At 43.2% G+C, this 12,141-nt stretch overlaps 1 protein-coding gene across 5 annotated transcripts in view; it reads left to right on the top strand.

Moving 5' to 3' along the window:
- The window catches only part of MPZL1 (myelin protein zero like 1), a 35,623-nt gene that overhangs the window by 7,371 nt on the left and 16,111 nt on the right, over window positions 1-12,141 (top strand). For 4 of the 5 annotated variants that reach the window (XR_009276022.1, XM_058825471.1, XM_058825470.1 and 1 more), the window contains exons 2-3: window positions 6,499-6,659; window positions 9,740-9,953. Coding sequence is in view for 4 of the 5 variants with exons in the window: in XM_058825471.1 (XP_058681454.1) it covers window positions 6,499-6,659; window positions 9,740-9,953 (375 nt within the window). In the remaining variant the exon portion in view is untranslated. Of the gene's footprint in view, window positions 1-6,347; window positions 6,660-9,739; window positions 9,954-12,141 lie in introns of those variants that run through there. The other variant, XM_058825468.1, reaches the window with a different exon arrangement.

Raw genomic sequence — 12,141 nt, 5'->3', positions numbered from 1 at the left:
GCTTTGAAGGTAAATCTCAGCCTAGTTTTTTTTGCCGCTCCCTGGCAGAACAATGAGCAGCTCTGCGTCATATGGAGGAGAACACGCCAAGAGCTGACCTTGAGGTGTGGGAGGAGAAGGAAGTACCAAAGTTTGGTGGCTCTGGAGATTTAAGTCCTGTCAGAGTAGGTGCATGGAGGTATGGAGGGCTGAGATACATAGATGTTATTGTCTGCTTTGACAGCTTAGCCACAGCCTGCTCAAGACTTCTCAGTGAAACTGCTTTCCTTTCACTTGGGGTGACAAGATGCTATTTTTTCCCTCATTGTTGAGTCAGGCAGTGCTTTGCTGCATGTGCAAAGAGGCCAGGAGAAAGTGAATGTTTCTTTAGCAGATGCTTGTCTCTGCTTGGGGGATGGTTTCCAGCAGCATGGTGACAGGAGGTGGTAGGTGTTCATGGGCTGGGTGTCACAGCTGTGCTTTCTGGTTCCTGGAGTTGCAGGAATGTGTTATTGGAGTCAGGAAGCTCTCTTTCCTCCAGCAGCCTGGGTTACTTGAGAAGATTGGCAACCTGGGAAGATGCTGTGGCAACAGCTAAAAGCCGTTCTGGTGAATTGGCATTTGAGAGTGAAATTTAACTCTTCTGTCCTCCTTCGAGGCAATGGAATTTAGTTTTTGTTGCTTTGAAACTTAGATGTCAGATTTGGTTGGTGTGACTCTGTCTAGTCACGGTTTCTGTAGCTGTTTTCCTTTGTGTCCTGTGTAAATGTAGGGAGTGCAGACATAGAGGTTGTGGTGACAGGGGGCTGCAGGGACAGTCTCTGTGAGGAGGAGCTGGACACATGTGGCCTCTCAGTACCTGTGTGGTGTTGTCCTTGTGAAGTACACCATGGTTTGCTCCTGGGTGGAAGGCATGGGTTCTACTTTTCTGTCAAGGCTAAATGATGTGAAGGAACTCTTTGTGTGGAAATTCTATCCAGCATCTGGGTGCTTTAACAGATCTTGTGCAGTTTCACGGGAACAATTTTGGCATGTCTGCCAAGGCAGGAAAGCCAAGGCTTCTCCACCAGGTGTTTTATCCACAGTGAAGAAATGGTCTGGGGGGACATAAGTGCTGGGGGCTGTAATTTTGTTCTGGCTTTCTGGGGTGTTTTCTAGGGGTCTGGCTGCTGTTGTTTCATGCTGACTGTACAGGGCAGCTGCTTTGTGGGGGAAAGGACTAAATGCCATGCAACCCTAGCTGAGAATGCTGTCAACAGGAGGTGTTTCACAAGACACTTGATATTGAGCAAGAGTATTTGTTAATGAAAGCACCGATTCTCAAGTGTGTATTGTTTTTGTGACTTTAGGCCCTTAGTTATTAGAAAAAACCACATTCTCTTTTCTGATGAAACTTCTGGGCTGCTGGGGAGACCAGAGTGAAGATAATGAAACCCTGAATTTTCTGTCATGTTGTCAAGACCTTGCCTCCATAAGCGACTTCATTTATAAATTGTATACATGGCTGTACTACCAGGTGCCTTTAAGATAAACAAAGCAAGTTGCTTGTATTAATTAATAAACTGATGATTGGCCATTTCAAAAAGAGGGGAGTAACACTCTTGCTGGAGTAGGATGGGAATGGTAGCAGCCATAAGCATCCTGTATTTAGCAGTGTGAGGAGAGTGTCCATGTGGGCTGTGTTTGTGCTGATGGAAATAACATGCCTGTGATTACAGGGTTAGCTGTTTGTGTTCTTGGTTTGTTAGGTCTCTTAGTGATCAAATTGAGTTGAATGCAGGGGAATTGAGTTTATTTTGGTGTGTTCACAGTATTAATTAAAAGAATGTTTTCATTAGATCCACGATCTCAGTAGAAACAGTGGTCTGCAAAGAAGTTTTAATTATCTACCTGTAAATTAGTGTAAAACTTTGGTGCACAGAAGAATTTCTTTGTGATATGCTACCAAACCAAATGGTGAACCATATTTCTACATAAAAATGTAGAATAAAAACAATTCTTGCCCAAAATATTTACAAAAAAAAATCACGGGGGCAAGCGCTAGCAACCAGGGAGTACAAGTAAAAGTAGGACAAGATGAGTTCAGTTTTAAAAGGTGTTGATCTCCAAGCACTGGCAGCTTAGGCACTGTTGGATTCATACAGATGGAGTTACCACTTGCTTTGGAGGGCTCAAAGGAAGTGAAAGGATTTTGCAGGTTTTGAGCAGATCCTCCCAAGCCTGAGGGACAGCGTTTAGGAGGAGCTGCCACAGTTTGGTTTTGAAAAGTTTTGGATGAGACCAATAATATAATGTGGTCTGGGACAAGAGTCTGTTCATACTGAAACAGGGATGTGTGCTTGGTGTCATTCCCACTAGCAGTGATCTTGCATATGTGATGTCACCCTTGGAGCAGCTTGGTTACCAGGAACTGCAGCACTTACTGCTCTGTCACTGTCTGTTGGGGCACCCAAGACAGAGTATTTTGCATCTGATTAGCATAAGAGATCTGATAATCAGGATGCCTTGGCAAGAACAGAGCTTTGAAGGCTGAATCAAGACTGGCTGACAGGAAAGAAGATTGAATCAACTTCTGCAAGCAAGAGATGTTGCAAAATGTATAAGTTTGTTTATGTGATGATCAACCCAATCATTGTAGTAAATCATTACTAGCCTTTCTAGCATAGTATATAAGCATATGTAGTCCACAGTAAATTTGGATTTTGATCACCAGTCAGTCTTTCTCATCATGACCAATAACTGTCCATCTGTCCAGAGCAAAAAGGACATCACAATAATGAAGGCCAAGGTACAAACTGGAGGTTTTAGTCTGGTGTCAGCTGAACAGGTGCCTGGAAACTCTGACAGACTCTGCCTTGAGCTGGGAAGAGTTCAAAGTCAGAGGTGCTGCACAGGTGTTGAATTGGAGAGACACATGGCAGGTCTGTTGTGGTAAAAGCAGCTGTGGAGGGCTCTGAGCTCTGCTTTAGTCCCATTTAGTGTGAGCTGACAACTTAGCATTGACAGAGATGTCAGACTGAGGCTGTGCTTAGAGCATAAGGAGACGGATCCTGAGCAGAGACACAGATCTGAGCAGTCAGTGCAGGGATGGGAGCTTGAACTTGTGCAGATGAGATCTCTGAGGCAAGATACTGAGGAAAGAGAGACCTGAGAGTAGAGAGAGCATTGGTGAAGAATGAAGATATGTGACGGAAAAATAAGAAAATATCATTAAGTTAGTAAGAATATGAGTGTCTTATCCTATTTCAAGAGCAGGAGGATTGTCTGGAAAGGAAGATGTGGATGGAAAGTTTTAATTGCAGTGTGGGGGTTGAAAAGGGAGCTGGAGGAAGTTATTATACTTGGAGTAAAACTGCTTGAACAACACTAGAGATTTAAAAGAAATGGCTGAAGAGGCACAGGGTGGTTTTTTCCAAATTATTTTGATGATAGGTGAGAAAATGAGAACCATTTTTCTGCTGAAAAGAATAAAAGCAGCTGAAGGCTAAATGAGATGTTCAGAAGGAAATACTGGAACTATGGGCAGTTGGACAGGGTGATGGGATCAAGGAGGATGCATGGGAGAAGAGCAAATATTTATTTTTGCCCTATGTACCTTGCTGACCTTCCCTTCCTAAAGCACTCTTCTCTCGCAGACAGTTTCCTGTGATCATTTTTTCCTCTTGAGAGGAACTAAGGCTGAGTAAGCTTGAGGAATAGAGCAGTAGCTAGGTGTGACTGAAATATGACTCAAAATTCAACTTTCTCCAACTGGAATATTTATATAGGTGTAGGAGCTGGAAGGTGGATATAATCCTGGTAAATGTGGAAAGAGGAGGAAAAGAGCTAGAGCTGGAGATGATCCATGTGGATTTTATTATGACAGAGGAGGCCAAAGAGTTCAAGGCAGTGGGAACAGCCACCATATCAGTAAAAGTATGTGATCAGAGGGCTGAGGGTGAACAACTGATAAATCTTGTGGTCTCTCTGCCAAATAGTCAGGTTATGATTTAAGGAGCCTCTGTCTCATGCTGTAAGGCAACAGAAGCAGGAAAACAATTTTTGAAGCCGTGAAAGAGGCAGAGGAGAGAAATCAGCAAAGAACATTGAATTGAGCCAGCAGTAGGACAGATGAAAATTAAACTTGATAACTTGATAGAAATTTCTGCACAGGATTACATAGTTCCTTCCTTCCCAGACTAGGGATGAAGTAGGGAAAAGTAGAGTCCTTTTTTTTTTTTTTTCTTTTCTTTTTTTTTTTTTTTTTTGCTTCACTACAGTTCTAGTGAGAACAGTGACTTCTTTAGATTAGGCAGATCTGTGCTACCCACTGCCTGTGTGTGGCAAGGAGTTCTCTGTACCATGTACAAGCAGACAATGTCTGTGCAGACTCTTTTCTTCCTACACGAATACTGAGGGCATCTTGCTTATTTTATGGTTGAAAGAGAGGTTTGTTCTGTGGTTTGGACTTACTACAATGGATTTTATTTTATTTTATTTTTCTTTTCTACACCATTAGCTGGAAAAAATACATAAAGCACAGCAGCTCTCAGTTCATTTGATTTGATTGCTAGAAGTCTTTGTATGTTCCAAATAAATGTTTGGTAGTTGTTTTATAAGAGAATATTTTTTGGCCCATAGTCAGAGTATGTACAAGAGAAAGGAAGCTCTGACAAACCCTCATGATGAAAATTCACCATCCCTACTCCCCACCCCCTTTGGGGCTCTTTTTCTCTTGGAAATGAGAGCAGTGATGAGAGGAGAATCTTGAGGTATCAAGAGATAACCTGATGGGACAGAAGAGTTAGTGAGTTTTGGAAGTGAACGGTGTGGGATCTGAGCAGCAGAATTAATGAATGGTTTCTTCTGGTTTTGGTTGTTGCAATTACTGTGATGTGCTCCTCCCAGCCCTGCTTGCATGCCAATTCTGTCAGGTGTTTGCTGTCCAACTTCTGAGGGATGCAGAGCTGGTTGCTCTCACTGACTGAAAACTCAGACTTCATGATTTGAGGACTAAGGTAGGTGAGTATTGGTGATAATGAGAGACAGGGGACTGAGTGGTGATCAGAATCCAAATTTATTGTGGACTACATATGCTTATATGCTATCTAGGAAGGCTAGTAATTTTTTACTAAAATGATTGGGTTAGTCATCCCATAAATAAACTTATACATCTTGCAACATTTCTTGCTTGCAGAAGTTGATTCAATCTTCCTGCCGGCCAGTCTTGATTCAATCTTCTGGTAGTCTTCAAAGCTCTGTTTGTTCTTGCCAAGGCATCTTGATTATCAAATATTTTATGCTAATCAGGCCCAACGTACAACAGGTGGGATTTTCTTTATTTTTTCTAAACAGTCTTCAACTTGCTTTTTTCTGTTTGGTCTGCCTGCTATGAGCTACTTTATTCAAAACTGAGAAGCAAATCAGCTGAGGTACTGATGGAGCAGGAAGGTTTGTTCTGCTGTTCTGACAAGGGGATTTAAGGTACTGAAGCCCAGAAACATAGACTCCTATGAACAGAAGTAGATTGCTGTTACCATCTCTGTGCTTAAAATCATGGCTTAATAAAAATCAAAACTTATATTTGAGGTACCAGGAACACACATTATATGTGCAGCCACCTGCACTGACCTGACATGATTTTTGCTTTCACGTGGATGTGACATGAGCACTGACATTCTCTTGTGATGTCACAAGACCATGCTTTGCTTTTCTACATAAATCTGAATGAATGTAGAGATGTATCTGCTTAAATCTAGATAGGGATAGTGCATTGGCAGTTTAGAAGGTGCTAGATAAAGCATATCTTCAACATGTTTTCCAAATTATGAATATAACTTATTAGGAAAACTAGCAGTACAAGCACAATATCAACATTGATTACTTTAAATCTGGGGGATGTTTGTGGTCTGCTTGCTGTTTTCACTGTGCAGAAGGTAGAAAAAAATTAAACTACTCTCATGCTTCTGAACTATAACAGAGATTATTTGTGAGGCCTTGCACACGCAGACCTGGGAGCATGGCAGAGAGCAGGAGTAGAGGCATAGCTGTAAGTGAGAGGAGTTTGCTCCTCAGCTTTCTGGAGGTGAGCCTTTGTTTTACCTACTGCTAGGAAAATCTGGAGATGTGAAACAAGATGTGTGCCAGAGAGGAAATTGAGTAATAGCTGGGCCAGGCTGTTAGTTCCTCTGATGAGGCTTAATTATTACAATGCCTGCTGTCAGCTGGTACGAAAAAACATTAAACTCATCCCTTGCACCATAGAATTGACTTCCACAAAGTGTTGTAGAGGAAACATCTGTGAGTGGAAAACATCCCGTCACAGATAATACAAGGAAGGAGAAGTGAATGTGCTTGGCCTGCTCTGTACTTGTTTGATTGCAGGTATAATGCAATGTCTGCGCAGTCACCCGACGCAGGAGTTACTGATGCCTCTTGTCTCCTGCCCCTGTAGGCAGTGTGATGTGAACTTGCTCATTCTCAAAGCAGCACTGATGTGTCTTGTTCTCCTCCTTTCTTCCCTTTGCCTTTGCCATGCAGTGCAAGTGTCAGCAGTAGAGGTGAACACCCCGGAGGAGATGTTTGTGGAGAACGGGACGGACGCGAAGCTCCCGTGCACGTTCACGTCCGTAGAGGTGATCAGCAGTGCAGCATCTGTGTCCTGGAGCTTCCAGCCAGAGGGAGCAGCCACTCGTATCTCAGTAAGCAATGGCTGGAGGGGAGCACACCTGGGAGGGGAGGCTGGCATAGCTGAGCTCTGGTCTTCTGGTTGGTGCTAAGGAGCAAGCAGATATGGATTGGACCCTCCTTCGTGTGCCTTATCTCCATCACTGTGATTTTAGGGGGCTTTTATAGTGCTGTATGAAAATATTGCTAGATCTCTGCCAAGACTGCAGTGGGCAGTGACCACAGAATATACTGGTTACTCTGTTAGTCTTAGAAGAGGGATGTTGGCATGGAAGCTGTATGTATGAGGTAGACGAGCATCTAGGAATCTTGTAAATCCTCCATCCTTTTGCATTTGACTGAACATAGCAGTCAGAGAATTTGAATTACCTCTGTAATTGCATCCTACATTGTGTATTGTTTGTTTTGCTTGTATACTGTATAGCCTCTGTTTGGGAGGGTTTAAAGTAAGACCAGTCTCCCTGGTTTCAGAAAAGAATTGAATAGCTCAAATCAGGAAGCAGTTATATCCTCATATTATAGTTACTTGACAAATGAAAAATCAGACTAGCAAGGAACTTAGGCAAATAATATTTGTCATGGCTCAGTTCCTGTATATTGGGCCCAAGGGGGCTCATATCCTTTGGATGTAAGTCTTCAAAGAAATGGCTTTGGTAGGTTGATAGCTGTCTTCTTCCTCTCCTTCCTCAGACACTTGTGCTTCTTTCTTGTTCCTTGTAGTGAATGAGAATTTAGAGGAAGCAGAACATGGAGCTCTGGGACACCTTTGAAGATGTGGGGACAGCAGGTTGCTCAGCCTGTTTGTGTTTGTCTCCCTCCCTCTGCTACAGACATGAGCTCATGTAAACTCTAGGAGCTCTTCAATGCTCAGAGATGGTCAAAACCAGTGTGTGAGCATCTTGTGTAGAGTTCTGAAGGACAAGCTTCTGAATTCTCAGTGAAATAAATATTTAGTTTTGAGGAGGGAGCTCTTCCCAGCTCCAAAGCAGGAGTTGGGGAGAAGTAAGGGAAGTAGGGCACATTTCCTGCCAGTGCTGAACAGGATGGGTGAAGAGAAGCCATCTGGTGGTGCATTTCCGCTCCCCGTATATCCTGTTCTGCCGTTCCCTTTCTGCACCACTGCTCACTTGTAGGAATACAGCTTCAGCACATAACATTGTTTTTGGAATTGAAGTCAGTTCTGTTCCACCTGGATGTAGCCATCAGCACAACTGAAAGAAAAGCAAATTTTCTTTGAGCTGCAGGGACCCAGCATAATTTGATGTCAATTCCCTGTTTCTTTTGAGGGTCTGGGGAGGTGTGGAGGGGATGTTTGTTTATGAGCCTGAGTGATGGCATTGCATAGCTTGGTATGTGTGAATTTGAAAGACCAATCTCATGCTCAGCTTATGTCTGAGGTAAGGCCATGCTTCTCTTTACAAGGATGGTCCTGTGTCCCTTTAGAATCACACTGGCAATCTTGTGGCCATGTGGTGAAGCTGACTCAACTGGGAGTTTCTCCTGCTTGTCCCCTTCCCTCACCACATGTTCCAGAGTCTCATCTCACTCCACCACAGGCAAAGGATGGCTTGAGGCACTTAACTTGTGTTTCAGGACATGTTTTACTTTGTGATTTCTCCTTCCCCAGGTCAGGACATCTAGAGAGCTGAGGAATCTGCTTTTGGCATTCTAGATTTCAGTGGGATGGCTTCCCCTGTGCACAGGGGTGTGGTAATGCAGTGCTGCTGTGTTAAAGGTTACAGTCCAGCTGGAAAAGCTGCAGACTGATGCAGGGTCCCTCCAAAATGTTGACAGCTGGCTGTGTGCTTGCCAGCTTTCCACCACATGAAATACTTCATTGAATTTATGGTAATCTGTAGACAACAAATAAGATTGCCTGCAAGTAGGACAGATGGCCATGATGTGCACATACCTGATCTGGACAAGATTTGTGCTGCCAAGTGATAAGGCCTGATATTCAGACTGCAGGTCTGATAGAGAGGGTGTTGGAGAAGCAAACCTGAGATCAAGGGCAGGAAAAAGAATAGGAGGTGACTTGAATGGAAATATGGGGCAGTAGGCAGGCTGTTCTGTGGCAGAGCCACTGCTTTGTAAATAAGGCAGGAGGAAGAGGAAGCTGGAATATTGTCCTGAATTTCTTTCATTATTCTCTGGAGACTGAACTGAAGGGAATTCGGCTTGATTCCTGATTAGATTTATCTTGCTGTGCTGTGGAACACCAATTAAGAAAGAATGTGCTCTTGCAGTTCTCCTGCAGCCTTGATGCCTCTCTTAGGGTATCCCATGTGTTTGAAGGCAAAGTTGTCCTGTAGAAGTCTATGCACTTCTGCTGCTGTAAATTCCAATTTTGGGCAGGTATGGTTAGGAAATACTCAGTTCCTCCTTAGCCTGTACTAAGGAGATTTATTCTTCAAAGGGTTTTGGTCATGTATAGGGAATGCAGAGCCAATGTGCAGCTTAGTCACTTAAAAACTGGGAAACAGTTATATTTAGTTACCTGAAGGTTTCTGGAAAACAGCTAGATATACTCTAAATTGGTCATGGGATTTTCTGAGGGGGTGGAAGGAAGGGAGAGTATTGCATGTTAATTTAGCTGTGCTTTAGTTGCAAGTAACACACAGCAAAACACAAGATGGGAAACTTGGTGTCCTTTTTCTGCTAGGATGCAGGCGGCTTCCTGTGCCTGAAAGACAGATGGCTGTGTTCCAGGAGTGTTCTGTCCTGTAATTATTATCAGGTTACCAGGTTGTTTTCTTTCCCCCACCTCCTTGTCTGCAAAACTCTGTCCTCTGCAAAACAGAAAAAAGCCCCAGCCAATCCAACCACAAAACAAATCAAAACCAGCAGAAAACCGAAACTTGCAGTCTCTTGTTCTGGTGTGGTTGAGGTACAAACATGGTTATGTTATCAAGAGGCAACAAGGCAGACTTGGTAGACCACAGAAGTGGTGAGGCAGGAGGAGAAAAACTTCAGCTACTGGCTGAGGTTTAGTAACACAGCTGGCTCTGGGAGAGTGCTGGAATAGTGGGAGAAGCACAGTGGCTCTGTACTTGCTAATTGGGTTGTTCTTGTATCCTCTTTTCCTTGACTGCAGTTTTTCTATTACTCTAATGGGAAGTCATACCCTGGAAAAGACATACCATTTAAAGACAGGATCACTTGGGCTGGAGATCTTAACAAGAAAGATGCTTCTATCACAATATCAAACATGCAGTTCCGGGACAACGGCACGTACATTTGTGATGTCAAGAACCCACCTGACATTGTTGTCAAACCAGGAGAAATCCGAGTTAGAGTTGTGGAGAAAGGTATTCATTCACCCTATATGATTTTTTTCCTTCTCACTTGTTTTTTTTTCCCCCTCCATTCCTTGTCTAAATCACTTTTATTGGGGGTGGGGGAGTGGCCTGGAGGGAACAATTGGTTTTTAATTCTCTTCTTCCAGGTCCTAATAATGGAGCCAGTATCTGTTAGCTGTTTTAAAATTTTATGTCATACCCTTTTCCTCTATGCCCACTAATTCCTGTGGTTTAAACAATTACTAGGAAAAGCTGATGGAAGGCTTAATGAAAACACATTTCTCATTTTGAAGTCCTGTGAATATATTTCCTGCATTATGCTGCTTCAAGGGTTAGGGTGACTTATGAAGTCTGGTGAGCAAGGAGAAAACCCTTGCTTGCTTGAAACCCTTCTGGTATACTTAATGGAGTGCAAAACTGTACATCTGATCTAAACATACAGAAAGTGAAATGCTACTGTGTTCCATGCAAAGGTGTTTGTGTTGAGTGTGCATTCAGTCTCTTTTACTCAGGTGTTCTTAAAGAATCCATGGTGGTTCATAAAAACCTCAGAGCCTGGCTACTTGTAGTTACACGAGGCTTCTGGTTAGCATTTGGCAACATTTGTCACAGTTGAAGAGCACAAAGATTCTGTTTGTCAGTTTGGCTCTTTATTTGCCTTTATCATCCAAAACATTTGATTGCTCAACTTGAGGTCAGCCAAAAGGTGATGTTTTGTACAATGAAATGAGTGTTACAGTAATTGCATTTCAAATTTATAATTCAGGAAGGACAAGAATAAATGTTGAATTCATAAATGGCAGTGCTGATGCAGCATTCCATTAGTTTTGATATGTTAGGGAAGATACCTGTCTGTGTGTCCTAATTGGAATGATTCTGCTGCTAGAGCAGGTGTGTACCCCTGCTCAGGAGGTCATTCCATGTCCGTATGTAAGAAAGATCTCTATCTAATTTTTCTCTTCATGGAACAGTTTGGGTTGAGCAGGATCTCTGGAGGTCCAGCTATCACTTAGAACTTTCTGTTTCTTGGAAGTTTGAGGCCTATATAAAATAGGATCTGTTTATTTTCTCATAATGATTGTCACTATGAAGAAGCAGTAAAGCAGCTGCTGGTTTGGCAAAGTCAGGCTGGCTTGGAAAAGCCTTTTCAGATTTTAGTCCAGGTTAAGTAGCTAAAGACTGACCTTAGTACACTAATTCAGCTGATATTTTTCAACACACTTGCATGCTGTCTTCTCCATAGGTGGGGCACCAGGAAGAGAATCTGATTCTGAATGGAGCCCTGTATTTGAAACACTTCTCACCATTGGAGAAAATGCTGCAACAGTTCTCTTCACATTTTTAGGATGACTGAAAATGTGTTTCCAAGCTCTTGCAGTAGGTTGTAACTCATCCTGAACTGAGCTGGAGCAATGTTTTCAATTGGAATAAATGCATGATGACATTTGTGCACATTTTTTTACTGTGTGTGCATCTAATGGTTCTGAATTGTACATCTGGTGGTATAAACTGTTCAAAGCCATATTCATTCTTTGCCCATTTCAATGAGCTGATAGATGATAGGTTAGCTTTAGGTTTTGCATTAAGCATTTAATAAGTTCCATGGTGGCCTCATTTTTAAAAATTGCCAAACTAACTGAGCTGCTTTTCACTGCAGTACCTACATGGTAGGTAGTGTATTGGTTTGGCACTGCCTGCTTGTATATACCAGGGGACCACTAAGATATCTCCTGTGAGAAGCTGCTGGAAGCTTCCCACCGTGTCAGCAGAGCCAGTGGCTGATGGCCCAGAAGATGGACATGCTGCTGGCCAAAATTGGGCCCATGAGAGGCTGGTAATGCCTCTGTGGTGACATATTTAAGAAGAAAATCAAAACAAGGTCACAGGGTTTTTTTGCTCGTAGACAGAGAAGAGGAGGAGGTGAGATTATATGAGGGGAAACAACATGAAGAGACCAAGGTGAGTGGAGAAGGAGGGGAAGGATGTGCTCAGGTGCCAGAGCCAGGATTCCTCCGCAGGCCTTGGTGAAGCAGCTGTGCCCCTGAAGCCCATGGATATCCACAGGGGAGGCAGAGATCCACCCACAGCCCCTGTAGGAGGTGCCCATGCCAGAGTGGGTGGATGCCTGGAGGAGGCTGTGATCCAGTGGAAGACCTGGTGCAGAGAAAGGGCCCTGCTTGCAGGCTGGAGCAGCCCA

This window comes from Ammospiza caudacuta, chromosome 2 (genome assembly GCF_027887145.1).
Source record: "Ammospiza caudacuta isolate bAmmCau1 chromosome 2, bAmmCau1.pri, whole genome shotgun sequence".
Classification (NCBI taxonomy): Eukaryota; Metazoa; Chordata; class Aves; order Passeriformes; family Passerellidae; genus Ammospiza; species Ammospiza caudacuta.
The sequence above is the reverse complement of the archived record's forward strand: the minus strand, read 5'-3'. Positions and strand labels throughout refer to the sequence as shown.